The sequence below is a fragment of the Parasteatoda tepidariorum genome, chromosome 7 (assembly GCF_982258835.1).
Source record: "Parasteatoda tepidariorum strain Cologne lab strain chromosome 7, Ptep-v5.0, whole genome shotgun sequence".
NCBI classification, from domain to species: Eukaryota; Metazoa; Arthropoda; class Arachnida; order Araneae; family Theridiidae; genus Parasteatoda; species Parasteatoda tepidariorum.
In genome coordinates, this window is record NC_141761.1 from 52,417,243 (window position 1) to 52,443,106 (window position 25,864).

General features: G+C 29.7%; 1 protein-coding gene across 3 annotated transcripts in view; it reads left to right on the forward strand.

Annotated features, from left to right (window-relative positions):
* LOC107437356 (high affinity cAMP-specific and IBMX-insensitive 3',5'-cyclic phosphodiesterase 8B) overlaps positions 1 to 25,864 on the forward strand; it is a 373,690-nt gene that overhangs the window by 312,491 nt on the left and 35,335 nt on the right. For all 3 annotated transcript variants that reach the window (XM_043039399.3, XM_043039401.3, XM_043039408.3), the window contains exons 2-5: positions 1,201 to 1,257; positions 20,524 to 20,714; positions 21,898 to 21,957; positions 22,047 to 22,104. In XM_043039399.3, the coding sequence (XP_042895333.2) occupies positions 1,201 to 1,257; positions 20,524 to 20,714; positions 21,898 to 21,957; positions 22,047 to 22,104 (366 nt within the window). The remainder of the gene's footprint in view (positions 1 to 1,200; positions 1,258 to 20,523; positions 20,715 to 21,897; positions 21,958 to 22,046; positions 22,105 to 25,864) is intronic.

Below are 25,864 nucleotides of genomic sequence, written 5' to 3' on the forward strand. Positions count from 1 at the left end.
ATAAAACGAAGTAAATTATTTGATTTGGAATTCTTCTGATTTAAATGTATGGAAACGTTTGGGAGCTAACTAGTAAAAAAGATTTACAAAAAATGGAACCAATAATATTTTATATACAAGGGAAAAGATTTTTAAAATACTTTAGATGATCTTGTTAACTCTATTTATGATGCATGGAATGAGTAAGATTTAAATTACAGATGACCTAATAAAAAGTATGCTAAACATGACGGCACAATGTCTACAAAGAAACGGTGGTGCAACAGATAATTAGTCTTTTTTTAAACATCCTTTAAACATTAGATATCCGTTGTCGCTAATAATTGTGGACCAGCATACTTCATGTTTGATTAATTTATTTGCATGCATTTTTTATTTTAAATTTTAAATCCAATAAAGTGTCTTTTTTATTAATTTTCTTGTGGTAAAAGTGATTAGAAAAAGCAAGTGTTATAGAAAAATAAACGATTGTTTGATATTTTCTGACATATTTGAAATTATAATCTGTCGTTATAATTAACTGCAGATTAATTAGGATTTGACCACATTGTTAGTTTGTTGTTTTTCTATTGTCCGAATTGATTATCTTGCAATGAAATGAATGTTTTCGAATTCTTATAAATGTCGCTTTGCACACGAGATTAATCATCAAACGCCCATTCTATCTTTCTCTTAATTTGTTAACAGTTAAGAAAACTGTGAAATACTTAATCAAAATAATCTAGGATTTGAAAAAAAGACTTAGGGTCAAAGGGATGCAAGTACATAGGTTTATACGTTAAAATTTCAAATCATTGAGAATATCCATAAGAGAATATTGTAGTGATTTTTTTAAAAGGGACAATTTAAAAATTTTTAGCCCAGAGAATTTTTTGTGGAAGTTACGACAGAAAAAAAATTAAATTTTAGAACTCATCACGCACTTTATACCATTAAAAGATACTATGCAAGGAACATATTCCGATCATATTCGCTATTTTTTATTTTATTTTCACGTCATTTCACATCCTTCATTTTCACATCAATTTTAAAATTCCCTCTCAATGCTATAGAAATGCAGCATTCATACCACATTTCGTTTCAAATCCTTATTTAAACGAAAGCCTCCAATCAATAATAACGGTTTGCTTAAAAATGAATTGAATTTAATGTGTCACATATTGTATTTTAAATATTATAGCTTATTTCCTTCTATTACAGAAAGGGGAGGCTATTATGAAGTTCGGATCTATGTGCCTTCAGGTACCTACAGTACGAGTAAGTATGAATGATATTTACTTACTTATTTGTAATTTATTTTTGTTAAATTTTTATTTGAAAGGTGCATCCAATATCGATATATCTCTCATGGGCTGCAATAGTGGCACAACTAAAGAAAACACGTGTTTTGGACTAAGAACAGGTGTAAATATGAAAATGCACATTCTTCCAGCAGCAATAAATACTAGCACAACTCATAATTCAACTTGAAGGTATTCTTCGTTTAAGCAAACTAAAGCATTTCTTGCATTTTCCTTAGCAATGAAAACTTTTAACCCACTTATCTCAAAACATGATTTTTTGAGTTGTGCAGCTATTGCAGCTCATGAGCGAGATATTCAAATTTCATTTTAAAATATGAATGGAGGGAATGCAAAATGTGAAGGAAAAAAAAATTAGTTTTTCAGAGAAATTTTTTATTAATTATTTTATCAGGAAAAAAATTAATATAATTATTATTCCCCCAAAAAAATTATCATGGAGAATTTAAGGAGTAATTTCGTTTAATTAATTATTATCATAAAACGAAATATAAAGTTTTGTTCTATACTAGCTGAATACCCGTTCTTCGCGCGGGGTGAATAAAAAATAAGTAAAGAATCAATAAATCAGTACTGAGAAACCCTACGAAATTATGCTTATATACCGACACAATTAAAGAGATTGCTGAAGAACCATGTAAGTGAAATTTTTAAGGGATTTAAGGAATCACTGTTTTTGCTTTCTTTTAAATGTTAGCACAACTAATCACATTAATTTTTAGTATGCTAGCATGATTTTTTATTTCAAATTAGGTAATAAGGTTTTACTTTTTACGTAATTAGGTTTTATTTAAAATTAGGAGCAATAAGGCAAAGAATTATTATCCCTGCCTTCTACTAAATTGTTATTAAAATAGTTATGATACAACGTTTTTTTTTTATTCGGAAATGTCACTTACCTGCTTCTTCCACTAGGTTTTAATATAGCTAAATAATTTCATAGCAATTAATATAGCTAAAATAATTTCATTATTTTTGTTTAATATTATTTGTAGCCTTTTTCGGTGACTTATTCAAATAAGTAAAACTTGTTTATTGCAGTTCCTTCAATTAGAACAAAGATAAAATGTATTTAGCAGCACTTGGCATGATTTTATTACACACGGCCAAATATAATAGTCAAAATTTATCACTATTAAATAATTTTCTCCGGTACCTATCCCTTTCGAGGGGTCCTAAAACACTTTTTTCTAAAGTATTGGTATTTAAACTGCTCAGTATTGGTTATGTTTTAAGCATCACCAAATATATCATTATAATATTTTATACATATATTAGTATATACACTTATTGCATAACCCTTCAACATTTAAGTGTTGTGAAAAATATATCTGTAAGTGATAGCCAACTAAAGCTGAAATTGTTTTAAAAAAAAGTAGAATTCTTATTAGAACTTGATAAGGATTTTGGCGCGTTGCCATTTCTCTATCTAACCTTTAATTTACTGTTAAAGTATTTATTAGTGGAAGAACAAAGTTCTTTTGATTCTCATTCATTAAAATACTGATAAACTATCTTTGCTACCACAGGAAAAAAATATTTTCTGAAATTACGGAAAACCCGTTGTAGAATTCTTTTTAAAACTGCTCCTATTACCGTAATACCAGTAGTCCGTATTACCGTCAATAATACACAATAATTAAGCGTCATTTTTGAGTGGCGTTTTATTACCGTTTACCTATACGAATTTTTTATTAACATTTTCTCCTTTCAACCTTACTTCATCAAGCAAATAGCTTATTTTATTTTATTTCAATTAATGCATATAATCAATATTAATAAAGCATTAGTATCAGTAATAATACGGCGATTTTTTTATGGCTCCCCAAAATGAGTAAGTATCTTTTTTTATTATTTTTGCTTTTTAGTACATAAGTTTTTTATATCAATTAACATATTATCAACATTAATTGAGCATCATTGTCGTCATTAATAGTATAACGATTTCTTACGGTTCTTTATTTTAGACAATCTTTACGTCATTACTTTTGCTTTCTAGTACACAGATTATTTCTTTTATTTCAATATGCATAAATTACCGAAATTAATTAAGCATCATTGGCTTCAATAATAATATGGTGATTTTTTACGTTTCACTTAAACAAATAAATACAACATTCCCATTAATTTTGCGTTTAAATACATAAATATTTTTTTTCTATTCAATTACAGTTCATTTTAAATAAATGGTTTTTTAGAAAGACGTTTTAAAAGAAATATAAATAAATAAAAAGTGCGTGGTATCAGACAATTTAAAAAGTATAAATTTGGTGACGCTGACCTTGCGTGTTACCACATAATGTTGTTCAATTCACGATCGCAACGAACTATAGAGGGCGTTGTTGTATGAGACGAATACCTGCGATTTCTATACAAACAGTCATTCAGTTTCTATACAAACAGTCATTCAAAAAAGTTTTTTGACAACAATTATTATCAAAAAAATTTTAAGTTTCAATAAATATCATTATTTATAAACTAAAAAACGTAAAATAAAGAATGCTTACGTAACAAAAAAATTATTCTAAAAATCCTTCATTAAATTCTTATAATCGGACGTAGAAAACCTTTCTATAGAAAATTATCATCAAATAAGAAAAAAAAATTACCAGTAAAATTTTTTATTATAAAAATCATAACACTTACCTGCTTTAAAAATCCGGAGAATTTCAAATGAAATATTCTTCGTTTGAAAATTTTTTTCTCAAATAATATATATTTATATAGATTATCCCATCATTACTTTTAGATGACGTAACAAATTTTTATAATTGTAATTTAAAATGTTTGATATTCTTCCTTATGCAAGTGAAAGCAAAATCGAATCTTTTTTTTTTCTTCACAGAAGGAACATTCAACAAACATCGGAAAATATTTGTAAAAAATCTTCTTATTAGAGTTTAAACCTAATGCCTGAGAAATCGCTCTACTAAATTTAATGATCTAATATGAAAGGTATATTTAAACTTTGCATTCCATACTTTTCAGAATCATATTACTTCAAACATTAGAATATGCAAGAAGTATACATAAGCACATAATGTTATACTATTTAAATTGGCAAAAAAAGTTTTTTGACAACAATTTTTATGAAAAAAAAAGTTATAAACTAAAAAACGTAAAATAAAGAATTCCTAAGATAAAAAAAACGATTCTTAAAATTCCTCTTATTGAAATAAAAAAACTTTCATGTTGTTTCTTTTTTTTATTCTTAAAGTTCTTAATTAGACGTTAAAAAGTTGTTTTGTAGAGAACTATCATCAAATAGGAAAAAAAAAATAATTACTAGTAAAAAGTTTTATTTTAAAATCATAACACTTCCTTGCTTTATAAATTCGGAGAATTCCAAATGAAATGTTCTTCGTTTGAAAATTTTATTCTCAAATAATATATACATAAATTATCGCTTCATTACTTTTAGATGACATACCACACAACAAAATTTTATAATTGTAAGATCTCGATATGAATTTCAATATGTAGCTTAAAAACAGAATAGCTGAATTCTAGTTGAAATTATTCTTTCGAAATTAAAAAATCCTTACCAAGAACAACACAAATGATACTATTTCAAGTAATTCGGATGATTCTTTTTTGTTGTTTTCCTAATTATAAAGATATCTATAAAGAAGAAGAATATTCCATAACTATTGCAGTTCTGCAAGTTCTGAAATCCTATTTATTCATTGAAATAAAGTAAGAAATGTTGTCTTCCCTTTAATTTGTAATTAATTGAAGACAAAAAAAAATTTTTTTTTACGTAATACACACATCTGTAACAGTATACGATCCCGAAATCGGAAGTTATCAGTTGCAAGTTTGTTGGTAATAGAAGTTAAAAATTATTCAGTAATTGTTCTTCAAATGTTTGGCGTGTTCTGTTTCAAAAAGATTTATTAATGTTCTGGTTAGTTTTTTCAAGTTCTTCTGCCTTTTCCTTATGAAATTTTGCTTCTTATTTGCTGCTAAGAAAATAGCGTCCGACTCGACCAGTGATTTTGATAGAACTAAATGAAAACTTAATAAATAAAAGTCTGAAAATATCTATCCGCTAGAGGGCGTATTCGAGCGTTGCGCTCGGGAATTGAATTTATCTGATATAGCGAATATTAAAAAAATGCAATATTTGAATACTTGCAATAAACTAGTTTTTTTTTTTATCAAATAGAGTTATAAGCTAGAAATTATCACTGATGTTATTCTTAAAATATGTAAGAGAAAAAAAGAAAAAAAAGACTGAAGTGTCTACATTTAAATTTAAAACAATGACTAACGTTTAACCAATACGGAAATTACATTTTGTTTTTCACTCATCCCGTTCGAACGGTTCGTCGTAGAATGTTCTAATATCGGCAGTGACCTTCCTTGCGCTTCAAACTATCTGTATGCGAAGATCCATCGATTTCGGTTGGATGGTTTAGGAATATTAAAAAAATGCAATATTTGAATACTTGCAATAAACTAGTTTTTTTTTATCAAATAGAGTTATAAGCTAGAAATTATCACTGATGTTATTCTTAAAATATGTAAGAGAAAAAAAGAAAAAAAAGACTGAAGTGTCTACATTTAAATTTAAAACAATGACTAACGTTTAACCAATACGGAAATTACATTTTGTTTTTCACTCATCCCGTTCGAACGGTTCGTCGTAGAATGTTCTAATATCGGCAGTGACCTTCCTTGCGCTTCAAACTATCTGTATGCGAAGATCCATCGATTTCGGTTGGATGGTTTAGGAATATTAAAAAAATGCAATATTTGAATACTTGCAATAAACTAGTTTTTTTTTATCAAATAGAGTTATAAGATAGAAATTATCAATGATGTTATTCTTAAAATATGTAAGAGAAAAAAAGAAAAAAAAAGACTGAAGTGTCTACATTTAAATTTAAAACAATGACTAACGTTTAACCAATACGGAAATTACATTTTGTTTTTCACTCATTCCGTTCGAACGGTTCGTCGTAGAATGTTCTAATATCGGCAATGACCTTCCTTGCGCTTCAAACTATCTGTATGCGAAGATCCATCGATTTCGGTTGGATGGTTTAGGAGTCTATAAAGGACACACACGCACCCACACATAAACATTCATTTTTAAATAGCTGAATACCCGCTTCACGGGATGAATAAAAAGAAGAAAATAATCAAGAAATCAGTACCGATAAACACAACGCAATCACGCTCAAAACTGAAAGGCATATACCGACGTAATTTAAAGAGCTTGCTTGAAGAAAGAATTAGGTGAATGACATTTTTAGGGGAATTAATGAATTAGAGAAAATATCAATTAATAATTGCGTCAATATGGGTATGTTTAATACAACAGAACTGATTTTTACATTACTGATCTTAACATAACTAATCCATATTAGTTTTTAGTATGCTTGCATGATTTTTATTTTAAATTAGGCAGTGGTAAATAAAATAAAGCAAAGAATTATTTGTCCTACCTTCTAATGAATTGGTAAAAGAATAATTCTGATACATTTTCTTTTTTTGTTCTAAAAATGTCACTTACCTGGTTTTTCCACTAAGTTTTTCAATTAATATGGCTAAAATAATTTCTTTTTTATTTATTTATAAAATATGTTGTAATCTTCGGTGCCTTAACGTTACTGATGTAAGCAAAGCTCGTTATCTGTAATTCATACCATTGGAATAAAGATAATATATATTTAGCATCACTTGGTAGGATGCTATTGCTCGCGGCCAGTTCATGATAGTTAAAATTTACCACCATTAAGCGATTTTCTGAGATACATATCCCTTTCGAGGGGCCGTCAACACACGTGAAAGACGCAAGAATGCAGAAATATGAAAGCGTGACGCCAAGCATCGTGATATAAAATTGAGCATTTTATGACGTCAAAAATATGCGTACGCTATGTGAAAGCCGAAAAACACCGCCCTCCATCGGCAAGCGTTCACGAACGACGCTCGAAAGAAATACTATTACGTGACGAAAAAGTAATACTTTTTTATATACAGACTAGAAAGGGTAATGTTTTTTTTTAAAATTATTATTATAAATAGATTTTATGTACATGAAAAAATTATAAATACATTATAAGCGTTCACGAACGACGCTCGAAAGAAATACTATTACGCGATGAAAAAGTAATACTTTTTTATATACAGACTAGAAAGGGTAATGTTTTTTTTATTATTATTATTATTATTATAAATAGATTTTATGTATATGAAAAAATTATAAATACATTATTAGTCCACTCCCAGTATGGCATGCCTAGTATCCCTAACATAACATGCTTAAATTATTTAAATGAAAGCAATCTATTTTCCCAATGCTTTATATTAATTCAATAAAACTCTATTAACTTCTCCAATAAATAATGCATACTTAAACATCATCTTCAGAATTGGTTAAGTCTTAAACTTTAATTTAGTTTGATATTTGCATTCATAACTTATTTGAATAAAAAAAAAAGAAGAGAAGTTTAACATTGTCTTAGTAAACGTACGAATTTATTAGATAACTAAGCCTTTGCTCATTAAAACAGTTTATCTGAAGACATTTTCTTTCTTTCTTTTCTCTCTCCTTTTGTTAGATTTGAAAAAAATATCTATGCGAAGTATCTGAAATATCAAAAACAGCTCTAAAAAGATTAAAATGGTAAAGAGAATAAAAAGGTTTAGAATGAAAGTTTAAGTAGAATAGAAAGTAGATTAAGTAGAATAGTGCAATAAAAGAAGAATTTTACATTCCAAAAAATTTTTTAAGATCCTAAGTTAATTTGTGTTTTCAGATATTCATTTGGCTAGATAAGGAAACGTTTAAAAAATTTCACATGCCTAAAATTAACTCTAACTGTTCGATTTAATGATAAAACATATTTAGCTACACGATTCTTAAATTTTAGCATTGCTTATAATACGATTTGTAATCCGCCGCTATGAAATTGCCTAGCAAACAATTATAGATGTTTTTTTTTTGTCGTATGCCTGTTTCAGGCAGTGGAGGTGCGATTGTTCCTGTTTTTCAGTGGCGCCATCTATGACCAGGAACTTGACTTCTGCCACGCCATTCACACAACCAGAACCCGTTAATAGGGCGGGTCACATTCACACACAAAGGAGAAAGGACATAAAACACACAGAGAGAGAAAGAAACATCCATACCTTGCCCGGGATTCGAACCCAGGACCTTCTGATACAAGGTCAGTTCCCTGCCCCCTACACAGACATAATTATAAGGAATATAATAAAAACATTTTTAATTCAATGCTTTAAAAATATATTTTGAAAAAAAAAAACGAGAAAAACTTCTAAAAAGCAAGCTGGTAAAGAACAATTTGAAAAGCCAGCACTTTTTTGCACCCAATGCATTATGAACGCCTTTGAACCCATCTTCATCAGTTCTCCTTATGGATTGTCCTTTACGTCTTTAACTAATATTATTTTATACATTGTATATTTTAACCACTTCCCTTACCAATTAGTCTAAAGAAAAAAAAATTCAAAAAATCAACATGTTTTTTATTTTATTAATAAATACAAGAAACTAAAACAAAACATACTGCACAAGTTTTAAGTTGAAATTTTAATATTTGTGTGTTAGAAACATTTAATTTACCATCAGTTGACTATTCCGAGTTATCTTGGGCAAAGGAAAAAAGTTAAATATTAGTCTTTGTATGATAGTTCTTAAAACAAGGGACAACACAAAATAATACTTTTCAAATGTCAGTGAAGGAATACACCTTTTTTTCCTCCTCACTCTTATTGCTGTGTAGAGTCAGTAACTATCGTATATACCAGGCGTGGCCAAGCTCCTTGATAGTCGAACCATTTTTCAAAATTAGAAATTTTTCGGGAGCCCTAATTAAATAAGTATTTAAAAGGTATACAAAAGCGGTATTAATTTTTTTTTTTACATAAAATATATTTATTGAGAACATATAAGCAAAAGTACAAAATATGTGTATTGAATTTAAATGTTAAAAATTAAACATATTCATTTTGCTTGATAATTCTTTAAAATTTGGTGAATAATTGGTGACAGCACTTCTCAGTAATTCTTTGAGATGCTGGTTAGTTAATACTGATCGGTGTTGGGATTTACCGATTTTTAAAGTGGAATAAAATTATTCACATAAGTACGCTGTTCCGAATATTGAAATAATTCAACAAGTAGCCTTTTTTAATTCAGGATACTTCGATTCTGGTACAAATTTCCAAAATTCAGCAATCGACGTCGACTTATATATTTTAATTGTAGAGCTTGATCGTCTTGCATCTCTATTAATTCTAATTCTCCAGATGCTTTCTGGGTCATAATTGTATTGGAAATGAAAAACACTCGCCTTGAAATGTGTTAATTTCAAATGGATTCCGAAAAAAATCAAGAGACGATTTAAAATATTTAGAGTCTTGAAATCGATTTTGGAATTCCGTCAATATTCCTTCTAGCTGACTTTTTCTTCTAAAAAAAAAAAGGAATAAATTATTAGTAGATCGTGTTAATCGGTCTGGAGTCGGTTGTTTACGGACAATTACGCCACTGTTTATGTTCGTTCACGCAGTTTTCGATTAGTCATATCATTCTGAACTTGGACGGAAATAAAATTTGTTACAATGTTGCACTTAGTCTTTAATATCTGTTGTTAGTAATTTAAAAGGCATTTTGAAACACATACGGAACGATAATAATTTTTTAAAATATAATGCCACAAAAATTAAAAGGGAACTCGGGTACATTTATCGAGAGCCACTAATAATCCTTCAAAGAGTCGCATGTGGCTCGCGAGCCGCAGGTTGGCCACCCTTGGTATATACAATAGCACAAAACGTATGTGCAGTCCCACAATCCAATAGCAAAACTCCCAAATAAAACTTGGCAAACTTCCAATCAGAGCAGATTATGTTTTTTGCTTCCTACCGAGTAAAAAAACATGATAAAACAAAATGTACTGACAAATTCTGCTACTCCCGAGTATTCTCGGGATAATAAATATTTGCAATATCTACATTCCCGACAGGGTTTAAGCTGAGTCTAAAAATTCATTAGCAAAAAAGCTAAAATCTGAAAAAAAGTTTTAGCAAAATGCTAAAATGCCATTAGGCTTATAAAATTACTTTATATCAAACAAGTACTGTAAGTTATCTGACAAAGAATAGCTTAATGTACAAGAATATCAAAAAGAATACCTATAACAAAAAAAAAACACATTTATTATTTATCAAAACATTTTGTTTTATACATTTTGGTTTTCGTGAACGCTAGCGTCATGGTTCTTCTTGCGAAAGATATTTAGATTTTTTATCCTTCTTGTTTGATCAAGTTTTTTTCATGAATGTTAGCGTCATGGTTTTTCGCGGAAGCTTTAATGGAATTTGGTAAAATCCTTTAGCAAAAATGCGAAAATGCTTTGTTGAATTTTAGCACTTTCGAGGGGTCTTTTCGCATTTTGCGAAAAAAGCTACCGTAGCGGAAACCCTGATTCCCGAGTTAACTCGGGTATGTAGATATTGCAAGGAAAGCGGTTAACATGGTAATTGAATGATTAAATATACATTCCCGTGGCGAAATATCCTTTCTTCCGATATAAAACTTTATCAGGAGCTATTTTTCGCCCATTTCAGAGCGTTTCCGAACTTCCTGCATTCTTATTCTTTTAATAATGCATAATCACAGATTGTATTTTAGTTTAAACTAATTAAAAATTTTCTCCTTATTTATCTGGAAAACCTATTGCAAGTGCAGTTCAAGGTGAATTGGAATAAATATTAGTATGAATGGTTGATTGGCCTTTTTTTTTAGAAAAGAATGTTTTATAAAATGTATTCAAAAAATTTTAATTTTAAAAAAGTCATCAAAAACTCTATTGTTAACACACTTAAAAATAATTTTTTTTATGCACATTAAAAATATTATTTTTAAGTGCACAACATAAATAAGCTATTTATATTTTTCTTAAACTTCTGAGGAAAAACATAATGGTAACTGCTCAATTTTACCTTTATCGATTGGCATGCTGTAAAGATCCTTTATTCCATTCCCAATAACTATGAAATTTCGTTCTTTTAAATTTAGGGTTAAAAACTTTCAAGACTTTCCATTAACACTAAAAGCAATTAAATTTTGAAAATATTTTCCGCTCTTTCAATCTCCCAACAACTCCACTCCTTTTTTTAAAAAATCACAAGTTTATGCGTCCTTTTTTACAATAAGATACAATTTGTGAAAGCTTAAAAATCTTACATGGCTTAAAATTTCTATTCAATATTCATGAAGAGAAAAACTTTTTCATAGAGGAAAAGAACATTCGGATTCATTAGATAACGTATTTATCATCGGTCCTTCAAATAACGTATCCAAAGGCTTTTTTCTCTCTTTTTCCTTCCGTTTCATTCAGGAAAGGAAATATGACGGTAAAAATAAAAGGATATTAAACGAGGAGACTCCCTTGGAATTGAAAGGAAAGTTCTTTTTTAGTATTTTTCATGGCGCAGCTATCGTTTTTATTCATGGGAAGGAAGATTATTTAAAGTTGTGGGTAGGGACTATCTATGCAATTTCTCCTGTTACTCTATACCAGGGGTGGCCAAACTCTTACATAGTCGAGCTATTTTTCAAAATTTGAAATTTTTCGCGAGCCGCAATTAAATACGTATTTAAAAGGTATGCAAAAAAGACATTAATTTTTTTTTACATAAATTATATTTGTTGAAAACATAAAAGTCAAAGTACAAAATATGTGTATTGAATTTAAATTTAAACGACAATTATAAGATAATTATTTTACTTCTCTTGATAATTATTTAAAATTTAGTGAATAATTGGTGACAGCATTTCTCAGTATTTTCTTTGAGATGCTGGTTAGTTAATACTGATCGGTGTTTGGATTTCACGAATTTTAAAGTGGAATAAAATTATTCACATAAGTACGTTGTTCCGAATATTGAATAATTTGACAAGCAGCCTTTTTTTAATTTAGGATACTTCGATTCTGGTACAAATATCCAAAATTCAGTAATCGACGTCGACTTACATTTTAATTGCAGAGCTTGCTCTTCTTGCATCTTTATTAGTTCTAATTCTCCAGATGCTTTTTGTGTCATAATTATATTGGAAATGGAAACCTCACCTTGAATTGAACAACGTTGCACTTAGCCTTTCATATTTGTTCTCAGTAATTCAAAAGACATTTTGAAACACATACGGAACGATAATAATTATTTAAAATATAATAGCACAAAAATGAAAAGGGAACTCGGCTAAATTTATCGAGAGCCACAAATAATCCTTCAAAGAGCCACAAGTTGGCCACCCCTGCTCTATACCCTCAAATAATTTTGTCATTTTATTAAACCTGTGCGTAGAAAAGCCCGAATTTATAATAATTTAAATTTGAAATGTTTTTATTTTGCAATTTTTTATTGAAAGGAGAAAAAAAATATTGTGGGTAGTTAAATTTTTAAAATAAGATTTTATTTCAAGCTGCTCACAGGTACTGCCAAACTTGAGTGGACTAATAATAAAAGATCCTCAAAAGTATTTTCTCAATAAAATAACAGACAAAATAAATGAATTAAGTATATTTAGCTTTGAAATTGAATAATCCAATTATTTACTTCAAAATTATAAGAATTTACTTTATTGTTCGTAAATGAATGCGATTAACTATTTTTTCAAACTTTTAACCTTATAAAAAGTAAAATATTTTCACTCAAATTGGTTTAGTTGAATGTGAGTGGATGGTATGGAAGCCGCAGAAATATTAGGCGCAAAGAAGCATTTCATAGACAAGTTTCTGCTTCCTCTACTTCCTTTTCTTTCTCTTCATTATATTGAAAGGCCCATAACACCTTGCGTAAAAGCATATTTGGATTCATATTCTCAATACGAATTTTACTTTTAATCATATTATTATTTTATTAACTTAGAGAAATGAAATTTTTAATTGAGAATTTTCATTCACAAGTTACTGAATTTTCATGGTAAATAATTTTACGCAAATTAAATAAATATGATAAATAATTTTAAAGCTACATAAGTTTTGAAATTAATTATATAGCGAGTTTTTTAATATTGGATATTTACTTTAAAAAATAATAAAACTAGTACTATCCAAAATATTTAAAAAATACTCATAGATATTTAAAAAAATAATTGTAATGAAAATTTAACCTTGTGAGAAAAATCTTTGGAAGTATTTGTACATATTTAATAAAAAAATGTTTGTATTACTAATCAGAATCAGAAACTTTGACTATGTGCATTAATTCAAAAAACTTTAAAGGTACTAAAACCATATGGTATTTTGAAAAGGCTAATTGGGATGCATTCACGCAAAAACTCTGGGATAATTTTAAATGTCTGAATAACATTTTGATTCCAACCAAAAGCATTGATTCCACATTTTAAAGTTTTCAAATAACTATTTCTTCTAGTGCTAAGAAATGTATTCCCATGGGTCGGCAATTTAATTTTAAACCTCTCTGGAACGAAAAGTTAGATTATATGTAGAACACTTCTGCAAAGGCTGTTTTCGATAATATCTGGAGCGTTCGTACTGTTCAGAAGTTACAGAACATGGGTATTGTTGGTAAGATGTTAATGTAGATCAAGGACTTAACGCAGCGGTTTTGTTCAACCCGATTTGGAGAATATCTCTCAAGCTTTAAACAGAACTTAAGGTTTCTTCAGTGATCCTAATGTGTTGATCCTAATTTTATTTGATATCTATATGAATAATCTTATCAAAATCTTACTGATGGCTTAATTAGGGCGAATCTATTCACTTAGTATTCTAGAGTGCCTTTGCTAAAGAAGAACAAACCAAACCCAACTTAGTTTTAAATTCTGCACTAAAGAGACTTGGACAGTGGTCTATGAAAAACATGCCTGTAAACACTGATATGACTACTATCCAATATTTTATGCTTATAATCGCCAACAATTTACTTCTTAACTGGCTTACCATTTTAAAAACCTACTACTTAGAGGTTCTTCTTGGAACTTCTGAAGAAATTAACATCGCAAAACATGCTGAGTATGTAATTTGTAAAGCCGAGAAAAGGCTGCCAATTTTAAGCAATTTACTGCTGCCATATTAGGCTGCAGTAGAAACATACTAAAATAAACTTATGAAACATATATTCAACCAATTTGTATTAAAATGCTTGTCTCTGCTTCTGCTAAAGTGATAAAGCTTCTACAGACTTTTCAAAATCAATCAATGAGAGTCTTTATGGAGGAGTTGAAACTACTCCCTGCGTTCAGCTTAACTAAAACTGAGGTCGTGATTAATGCAATCACAATCGAAATTTGAAAAAGTCGTATTTTTAAAATTTGATTTCCCTGGAACTATTCTACCGATTTTGCGCAAATTTTGTATTTTGCCATTTAAAATTACATCCTTTGAAGTTATGTAAAATTTGGTATACCTTACAATTCAAACATTTTAGGACCATTATTGAAATTACATATTAAAAAATAATAAATACTTACTAAAGGTTGGTTATATTTTGCGTGAAATTAAATGTTATATTTTATAGTTGTGTCCCAAAAAAACGTTATATTTTATAATCGTGTCCAAAATTTTTCAATTCACTTGAAAAGTTCTCGAGATCTGAAGTACGCAAAAAGTAAAATTAGCATTAAGGAGTCCAAACTTCAAACCGCTCTCCTGAGTTAAACTCGCAAGCTGTTGGGACCAGATTGTGGCCAATTCCGATATTTTAAGGGTCAGAAATTCATATCCGTCGAAAAAAAGGTATGTATTATTCAGAGAAAGTGCGTTTTTGTGTCTGATTTTGAAAGTTGAAATCCTTTGAACCATTAAGATTGAATACTTGACCATGAAAATTCGATCATCAGAAAGTTACTTTGGGTGGTTCGTTTATTTTTTGCATATTTATTTTGAATAATTAGGGTAACATAAATTCCGTAATGCGAAAACGAGTTTTAAAAAAAAAGGTGTTACATGTACATGCGTAGGCTGTACATGCGTGACTTTTTTTATTAAAAAAAAACTAATGAGATTTTAGTTTGAGGTTGAAAGCTCGGCAAAAATGGATAGCTAGAAGTTTATAAAGTAAATAATCATTTGTTATAAATGACGAGATCAGCACGAAAGGGGTAAAAAAAAAAAAAAAGGCGAATTTTGACTTGAAGTTCTGGAAATCCGAATTTATCCCTTTAATGAGCTATAATTTTTGGTTTTGGGTAAACGGAAAAGAATGTCGCCTTGTTTCTTTTCTGAACTGGATTATTATATAGTTTATTTTTTTAATACTGACAAGTAAGTCGTTTTCAACTTTTAAGGTAGACATTTTGGTTTTGCTGAAGGAACGGATGACTCTTCTTAGACCAGAATCATAAGAGTTCAAAAAATCAATTATGGCTAATCTAATGTCAAACTCATATTCTCCAGAAATACCAATTGCTGATAATTTAAAATTTGCTACGGGAAACAGAGTTAGAAATTACATCATCTTCGTTGAATCAACGAATGGGCAAGCCAGCATACACAAGTCAAAACTAGCAGACCTGAGAGAAGAACTGGATTTAAAACTTAAAGGTCCAATGAAATATTTAAAATTTACACTCCGTTACTAACTTCTTCTATGCTCAACGTACTGGAAACCGCTATCAATACCGCAACTTCAATAACTGAAATTATATGCAGACTTGTAAAATCAACAATCTTAAACGGACACCTGTCCACCAAATTTCTACTAAAAGGAATAGAACCAGAAATATCCCTAGAATCTTTTGCTCCCAAAATAACGACCAATTCTAGCCTAAAAGTTCTTGAACTAATAAGACCCTAAATGCACCCTCGAACACCATCACAATGAAGAACATAGTGCCTTGGCACAAGCAAACGCGTTCGCTGCCTTCTACTCTAAACCATAAACTAAAAACAGCCTCCCCTTGGACTTAACGCAGCGAACCAGATATTCAACCAACTCTTCACCAGGACCAGATAAAATTCCTTTAAAAGTGCTGTGCTCTCTCTCTCAAAGGAAACTCTAGGATAAGTTGTAATGTATTTGGGTTTCTGGAAAAATCTTAGACTCCTTAAAACTACCCCGCGTCATTCTAATCCATAAAAAAGCAAACCGACGGACCTTGTGTCATCTTACTGACCTATCACTAACATTTACTCTGAGTAAAATTCTCGAACGTATGCTTCTAAAACGGCTCCTGACTTTTCAATAAGGATTGGTGTCTTCCACTTTTATCAATGCGGATTCCCCCCCCCCCCATTTAAAGGGGTAGATTCAGTACTTACCATCCTCCATCATGAAGTCCTGCGGGCTTCGTAAGAAAAGAAATTTGTAATGTGCTAAAATAATCCGGTATAACTGGCAGAGTTGCTCTCTTCACAATTTTGTCAAACTCAGCCATGCGGTGGCAGAATTTACTATCAGCCAATTTTCAGCAATTTTAACTGCGGACAGAGGTGTTCTGCAGGGATCAGTACTTTCCCCTTTCCTCTTCATGATTTGCATATCTGACCTCCATCTTGTTCTCTCTGCTAACATATGTCTCATCTTTGGGGACAATATCTACCTTCTTGCAGTTGCAGAAATCATTTATAAAGTGAATCAAAAGATGCAATTTTCTCTCCTCCAAATTAAATGGTGCAAGGATTCAAACTTTTAAATTGCCTCGGCAAAAAGTACCGCAATTAATTAATCTGGAAGACGATGGTTGCTGAAACTTTCAGTCTTAATATCTTCAACAAACCCATCCCTCGTGGGTCCAAAACCTTCGTATTCTTGGCCTATATTTCTTTAGCAACGTGACCTTCCACTATCATTTTAGGGAATTAAAACAGAAAATACGAAAACTGTCTGCGTTTCACTCCGATTCACCGATGAACCTCTAGCACACGTTGGGGTGCTTAATCAGATCACCTATTTCGAACTGTCAATTCATGCATTAAGAGTGTCCTTGACTTCGATAGCCACATCTTTTCTTTTTCAAACCAAACGAGTCTACGAACCTTCGACACATTATATAATGCTACACTTCGAGTAACAACAGGTTTACCATGATGGACACCCATTCCACTACTTTTCAAAGAAGCGGGAGTGAGTACATTAGCTTCACGACATAAGTGGCTTTCTGCAAAATTTTACTTTCGTCACATCTGCCTCCAATTATCCTCATCAGCTTACCATCACTTACATCTCCCTCCTTCCCGCTTTCCACAAGGTAAAATGACTCAGCTTATACCATCCATGCATAAATGGATGACCAGCAAGAACATTTCTCAAGATAACATTGAATATCACACTCTAACTCAAATCCTTTCAAAATGTGTCCCGCAGTGGACTTATCGTTAAGACACGGTTCTTAGCAGATTACCGAAGTCAAGCATCACTCTCTGCTGTCAGTGAGCGGGTGGGTGACCACTTGGATCAATCTGTGCAGGGACCGAGGGTTTGCGGTATTGGTCCTCGTTAAACTGTTCTACCGTAAAGTGCTCGGCTTCACTTGCAGGTCGTCGGGCTACCGAAGTGGGGGTGCCACCCCCTCTGCAAAGAATCAAAATTGTGATGGCATGTCTTCGGATCATTCTCAGGTATGTTTCCCAGACCGTCACCAATAGCCCATTGTGCAGCTCTAGTGCGACGTAAATGAACTACAACAACTACAACCCTTCAAAATGTTTTCATTTATATTTATTATTTAAATTATATATAATTTGCAATTTCGAACCAAAAATTTTGTCCCGTTGCAGATTCGAGCTTCGTTAGAAGATTTTCGCCGTTAGAATCTTTCTTTCGTCACATCTTTCTTTCATCGCATCGTTCTGGCTACCGATGGATCCAAACAATCAGACAAAATTGGAGTGGGAATGTTCTACTTCCAGAGGTTACACTATTTCAGGTCAACTTCTTCCGCATACATCGGTCTTTACCGCCATAGGACGGACCGTTTTTCTCGCCTCAAACATTGCGTTACCAGCAACGACCACTATATTTTTCTAACGGACAGCTGTTCGGTTCTTCTATTTCATTGAAATTACATACATTCGCAGGCTTGCTCGATCCTTCTGTCTACCAACTTGCAAAACAAGTGCCAAAGCAAAATTTCATTTCACATTTTTCCTCACCTCAAGACCTTAGCCAAACCTTCCTTAAGGAACTTAGTGTATAGAAAGGTTGAAAATGTTTCTTTTCTTTTCCTCACCTTGATGAATCTCAAGATTACCACCCTCTTATCAATTCCCGAAATCTTGGTATACTAATTGCCAGACCCAGAACTAAATCTCTTTTCGACAAACGTGATCTTACAAGTGCAATATGATACATAGCCCAAATCTCCCGAGTTACGATGAGGTGTTGACACTAACAATCCCTCTCCTGGTCCCTCTTTCTAGAATGCTCGTAAAGATCTCAGGATCGAGATACCCACACAACGTCACTAACAGAAGTTCAATTCAGAACCCTCGGAAATCTCGAGAATTTCAAGCCACAAACCGTTTCTGACTTTTCACTGCAACTTTCTGCTATCTATTTAGCCTCAACCATAATCTTCATTAATGGAAATACAAAGCTATAAGCTAACGCTCAGAGCTCGTCGCACTTTTCTACAATTATTGTGTTTAGGCTGACTTAGGTTGTTAGGTGAAAATGTTTAATGCTTATTCATATTCTTTATTTTAATTTATAACTGTAATTCTGTATCAGAATTTTTTCAGGCTTTCTGCCACGTACCTCTCTAATACTAATATCTTTCTTCAAGATATTTAACATAACAAGTATACAAACTTCAAAAATATTAAATAAATAACAATTGGATCAAATAAATTTTTTTTAAAATTAAATATGTGATTTTTTTTATTCTAATATTATGGGTGATATTCTCGCATTTTGTAGAACGATAACGCGCTAATTATTTTCCTTTTTAGATAATACACTAATTATTTCCTTTTTCGCATCATCACATTAAAAAAATAAAATCTGTAGCAGTGACTGCTGAAAAAAAAAAGATAGAACCCCTTTTTGAAGTGGACTCTTCAAAAAAGGGACTGCTAAATGTGTGTTTTCATTTCAAGATTTACTTGTTTTGATAAATAATATCAGATTTTAAAAGCTGTGTGGAAATCTGTAGTAATAACTGCATAAAAAATTAGAACGAAAATTTCCACAGAAAAGAAAATTAAATTTTTTACTTCATTATTCTTTATTTTTCATTATTCTCCAATGAGAATACAAAAGTCTCAAAAATTTTTTTTCCCACTCCGATGCACAAGAAAAGTATCTTTTGAATATAGTTCTGTAGAAAAGATTAAATCTTTCAAAAATTTCTGCAGAAAAAAAATGCAAAATTTTTTATTTCCCAAAGGAAAAATCCTTCTGCAAGAACTCAGTAGCGTTCTGCAAGAACGTCACCGTGTTGCCACGATTCTGCCACTGGGAACTATATCAGTTGCTGTATTTTAAACCAAATAAATTGTTCACTTTGAGAAGCATTATAAAGGAAATGCTTTCATAAAACCTGATTCTAATCTATCAAAATTATTTTGCTAGTATTTTTTTTCAGCAAACTAAATTTAAAACTGTTGTTATTGTACCTAATTTTGTATTTTTGCTCTTGGCTCATTAAATAACTGATTATTATGTTTCTATAATGTATTTAAATCACTCTGATTAGATAAATAACAATTTTATATGTGAATAGCATCTTAAGATAGGGATGTTTTTATGCAAAATAAAATTCTTTTACGTGTTAAATTTTCTTTAATTATTTTATTTCATTTGTGAGGTCTTATATTCTCATCGAATTTTTGAATAAACTCAATAAAATCAAAAACATAGCCCAATTATTATATTTGTTTTCTTATTCTTGAAATTGTCAGATTTCTGTTTTGTTGTTATTATTTGAAATATTTTTTTTTCTTGTAAATTTTTAATGCTTTGCAACTGGATAAAATTCGACTTATAATTCGGGATTAATTTAAACAATACAGTTGAAATAAAGATGTCTAAACAGGGCTCTAAATTAATTTTCTGGGGACCACAAAAATTTAATCCTTACCATCCTAAAATAAATTATCAGTGGTCTACCTGATCCGCAATCCATGTCAAGTTATGCTATAGATTTTATTTTGCCACAAAACGCCATATTTTAGCATAATTGTGACATTTCACATTAAATAATTGTATTATAATTTTTCATTCATACTTTATTTTTTATTTTATAATTAAATTTGTTTTATGTGATTTTGTTTAGGCTCTTCTAGTCTTTGGCAAAGATGATGCACAAAGTGACGCTATTAAATGGGCTGCTGAAAAATTATGTTGTGAGTGCACCATAGCATATACAGCTGAAACTGCCACAGAATCATTTCAAAGCATTCATCCTCATCTTGTATTTATTGACTCAAGACAGTCGAAATTCTTCGATTCCATAGCATTGTGCAGGTTTTATTATTTTTGTAAATCTATAAATCATTCAAATTTATTAAATAGATAGATGTCAATTTACTGGATTATTAGTAGATTTTGAATTTTGCCTTTTTTTTTTCTAGTTCAATCAAACATTTTCCAGTTATTTTCATTTTTATTTTAAAGAAAATTCCCTAAATTTAAAAAAAGTTCCTGAAAAATGTTTACCAAAATAGATCTTTTTTTGCTTGCTCTATTGAGAATTTAAATAAGTAAATTGCTTATTATATAATGAAGTGTAACATAAACTGAGGCAAGTGGGTGAGCACCGTCTCATGTATAATTATTAATTAGAAACTGTTATTTTAATAAACCAAACGTTTTTGTTGAGAATTTTATATTTTTAATTAGTTATATTATGAATAATATACTTCCCACTTATCTAAAATGAAAGCAATAACTTTTACTATTAAAGATTAGGAATTGAAAAATATAATAAATGTAATTAAAAAAGTTGGTTACTAAACCACAATTGGGGAAACAAAATTAGAAATTGAGTTTTTTTTTTAATATCAATAGCAAATTTTTATTAAGTCTATTCTAACAACTGGCAAAGTTGATTTTGAATATTAATGTCTTTACATTCACATAGAAGTAAATTTAAATTTGTAGTTATTGGTGTATTATAGCTTTTAGATATATGTTTTTTATTGATATAAAGATCTCTAAAATTGCCCAATGAAAGAATGATATATATATTGCTCAATAAGTACTTATTATAAAATTTGTATTTACTAAAAGCTATTTTTTTCTTCTTACTTTCATATCTAATTATTTATGTATACATATCAGGGATCTATCTAGGCCAAATTTACTATCTTTTAGTGGTACCTTCACAAATTCAACTTTAGGAAACATTAAATACTTTTTTTAAAAATGTTATTTTTGTATCCCGTAGGAAACGACAAGTTGATATTTTTACCATATTTTTGTGTTGATTTTTTAATATAATATTTAATTTTCACAAAATATGTCTGAATTTTCACAAAATAGGTATCTCTCAGAAAAACCTAGACAGACCCCTGTTTATATATGTTTATAATTGAAAAAAAATTAAATTTTTTTATATAGTTAAAAAAAAAGATTTCAAAATTTACTTTTTTAAATTTAATGTAAAATGATTGAAAATTTTTTTGTTAAATCTATGTTTATTTTGTAGATCACTTCATAGTCTTCAGGGAAGTCAATACAGTTGTCTGGTTGCCATTGTCAAAAAGAGGTAAAAAGACAGTTTTTTTTTGTTGCTCTTTTTATTTCTCTCTCTCTTTTTTTTTAAATGATGTCATATGAATTTAAAAATTTTTTCAGCGCTGTTGAAAAAGAAGATGGTTCTATGTCCCACTACCTTCGATCTGGATTCACAAGGGTAATTTTTTTTAATATTGCTTTATGTAAGTTATCACAGATTAGAAAATTATGTATATTTTACAACTTTGCTTTAAAATGTAATAATGTTTTGTTAAAGTACCCTCAAAAGTTGTCGTTATAAGATGTTTCAATCATTAGCTGGGGTCTGTGCAGGGCAAATTTACTATCATTTTGCTGTACCTTCACAAATTCAACTGAAGGAAAAATGGTTGTTTCAAATATACTTTCTAAAAAGCAGGTTCTAAGATTCACCTCCCCATCTCTTAAAATTTTGTGTTTGTATCCCCTTAGAAAACGATAAATCCAGGGTTAATTACACATTTCGACTTGCAATGGAGCCCTCCTGTAAATTGCTATTATGACGCAGTAGAAGAATTCGTTTCCCATCCGGTTTGTAAGAAGAGCGCTTTTCTTCCCCATGCCTGACTGAGAGCATGCCAGGATCCTGAAATGGCGTAGGAGAAAAGGAGCATCAGCCACCCTGTTCCTTAATTGGAGTGGAAGAAAAGACACTAGTACCATGCAAACCCCATTGCAATCTATGGAAAAAAGGAGCTTTCTTCTGCAAATAGGTAGCATTGTATTTGGTCAGATAGTGCAGTGTGGTAAGCCTAACCAGTCGCTTAGGCCACATTTTTTTGCCGAGTTTTTTCAAATGAAATGACGAGGTTTTCCCCATGTAAACTTTATTTGAAGTTGAAATTCTAACTATTATTTTAAACAGTACTCAAAATTCATTCTAACAGACCTTTTTTTTTTTTTTATGAAACATTTTTTTTCCTCTCTGTGAAACTTTTTTCTGTATTACCCAGTCAAAAATGCTCTCAGAATGAAAATAGCTTTTATTGCTAGTACTGTTAAATGCATGTTTTTATGAAATTCAAGTTGAAATTTAACTATGGTTAATGATTTTTATGGATTTTTAAATTTGGATGCAATTTAAAAAATGTATAGAAATTTACCAGTCATTAATGATTTCTATTCGTAGTGACAATTTTTGAAAATATTTTCTTGCCTTACTATATTTTTGTGTTGATTTTTTAATAGAATTTTTAAATTTCAGATTTATGTCTAAATTTTCACAAAATAGGTACCTCTAAAAAAAAAAAAAAAGCCTAAACAGACCCCTGATTAGGCAGGGTAGTAATTTTTTTTAAAAAATGAATTGATTATTAAATTTTTTTTGTGTGAATGGAAAGTTTACTAAAATTTTAAAAGTTAATAATTAAAGCAGTATTTCTCACTCTCTCCTGCCTTGTATTTCTCAATTAAACTTTTTCAAATTAATCTCACTTGAATTTGTTAACAATTATAAAAGGTGTGCTTAGATCATATTTAATGAACAAGGAAGAAGAACAGTTCATGTCCACTTTTCACAAAAATGACAATTAGATCACCATCAGTTGGATTTTAAGGATTTATATCTTTTGACAAATAAATAACCAGGAAAAGTGGTTCTCTCAGATAATTGTTACATACTGAAGATGAGGTGTACAGGGGGAAAATAAGTTCCTGTTCTCGTAAAAATTTGTTTTTTCTTCTTTTCAGAATCAGATTTGTTGGTAATTACGCACTTAGCGAATAAAAGGTAGCAGAGAAAATATTGCTTACCTTTGGTTGGTGCATGGTCACTTGTGTTTACTTTAACAGTGTTGGCGTACCTGGTTCGACTTACTCAAGATAACTAAGGCATTATTAATTCACTAAAAAAGGTCAGATTGCCTTTTAAGATGAGAGTTTATTATTAAATAAACATAATTTGCAAGTAGGCAAGCTAGTGCTGTTAACAAGAAGGATAGATGAGTAGTGAATGAAAGTTATACATTTCATAATTGAACAGCGCCATCCAGTGGATTGATTTCCTTTGACTGTTTTCATAAGCAGTGATCCTTTTATTGTTTTCATAAACTGCTACTTGAAATTCTACAGATTGTTCTTCAACAAGCCACTTTGCCGAACTTAAAGTATGCAGACAAAAAAAAATTATACAGAGGGAGAAAAATAAAGCATTGTTAAAGGCTTTTTCATCTTTTGAATTGGCAGTCAAAAATTACGATTCCTTCGTCAACAAGAATTAAAACAAAAAAATTAAAATTAAGGATTTTCTTTTTGAGTATAATTTAAACTGCAACCAAATTGGCAGTAATGGTAATACTTTTAAATAGCAGATGAATAATTAATTACAAAAAGAATCTCAAACTGTAATAGATAACAAAATTTAAAGGATTAATACATGTTTATTTTTTCTAGGCTGAAGAGAAAGAGATCTCCTTTTATCAGTCACAAAACGAAATTAAAAATATATAAGATCTGTTTTAATGACTGCAAATGAAATTTGTATTATAAACAAAGGCAATTATGTTATACTTTTGTCTATTAAAATTTAATTCTTTTTGTTTATTATTATTAATGTGCAAGTAATGTCGATTATATTGTTTCGTTAGTTAATCTAACTATAACTATGGAGTATGCGAATTACATACTTATAATTAAAGCCTGGATTTTGATTACTTAAAAAGTCCACATAAATGCCCTTAAAAAAGGGCAGAAAATTTCCTTAAAAATACCCCATTATTTAAGTAAAAATATTAATTTAAAACATGCTTTTCTCTTTCATTTTACTTTCATTCATGTCAAAATATATGAATTAATGCAGTACATATTCTTCATTCATTAAAGTTTGAAATAAATGTTACATGCTAAAATTACAAAAACCGAAAATATATTCTTAAAAAATTCTCTAAAATGCGAAAAATTGAGCTGGAATTTTAAAAAATATCCTAAATATTTAAAAATATGTCCTAATAGAGAAAAAATATCCATAAATGCTAAAAATTCAGAAAAAGGCAAATGATATTGTAAACCAGAAGCATTTTGTTATATAAGTCCTTCGGTCGTTTGATTTCTTCAGAAAAGCTAACATTCATTATTTAAAAATATTTTAACACGAAGATCACAACATAAACGCAATGCAAAGCGAAAGAAATAATGTGATTTTTCTTTTTACAAGAGAGGCAGGAAAAGAATTAAAAAATACTTCCAATCAAGAAGTATTTTTTTAATTTTGATTCACATAAAGCTTCTGTGCAAAAACTGTTCAAGTTCAACTGTTTCAATTGAGAAAAAGATTAAATAATGTTGATATCTGCAGAATTAAAACTTTTATCTATATCTCATGAAAAATTATTCAGTGGCACTATCATTTATTTTTCTTGTCATCAGTGCTGTTTAAATTCCTATTATTCCAATTAATAATTTTTATTTACACTTTCCAATCCATAATTATCTTGAATTTTTAATAAGATTATTAACTAATCCATTAAAATAAAACTTGTAATTTTTATTTTTTGTTTAATTCATTTGAAAACTTTTATGCACACATAATAAGTTAAGATTGAAAAAAATTAACAATTTCACTGCTAAGAATAGCAGTAAATAAGAGTCATTTACTGTAACTTCATTTTCTGTTACTAATTTATATGCAAATTTTAAAATTAGGATTAAAATTATGCTAATTTAAATCATGGCAATCTGTAAAAAAAAACTTACTCTGAAAATCTCAGTTATTTGGGTTTTGTATAGAGAGTGGCCACCTTGTAAACAGTTCTTATTCATTATGATTAAAATGGTTATAGATGTATTAAAATTAAATTGTTCTCAATTTAACTTTTTCTAAATTATTTCTGAAATACAATAAATCTAAAAAAACATTTTTTTAAATGCATTTCAGCATTTTGTTGCAAGTTTAAGTTTTCTTT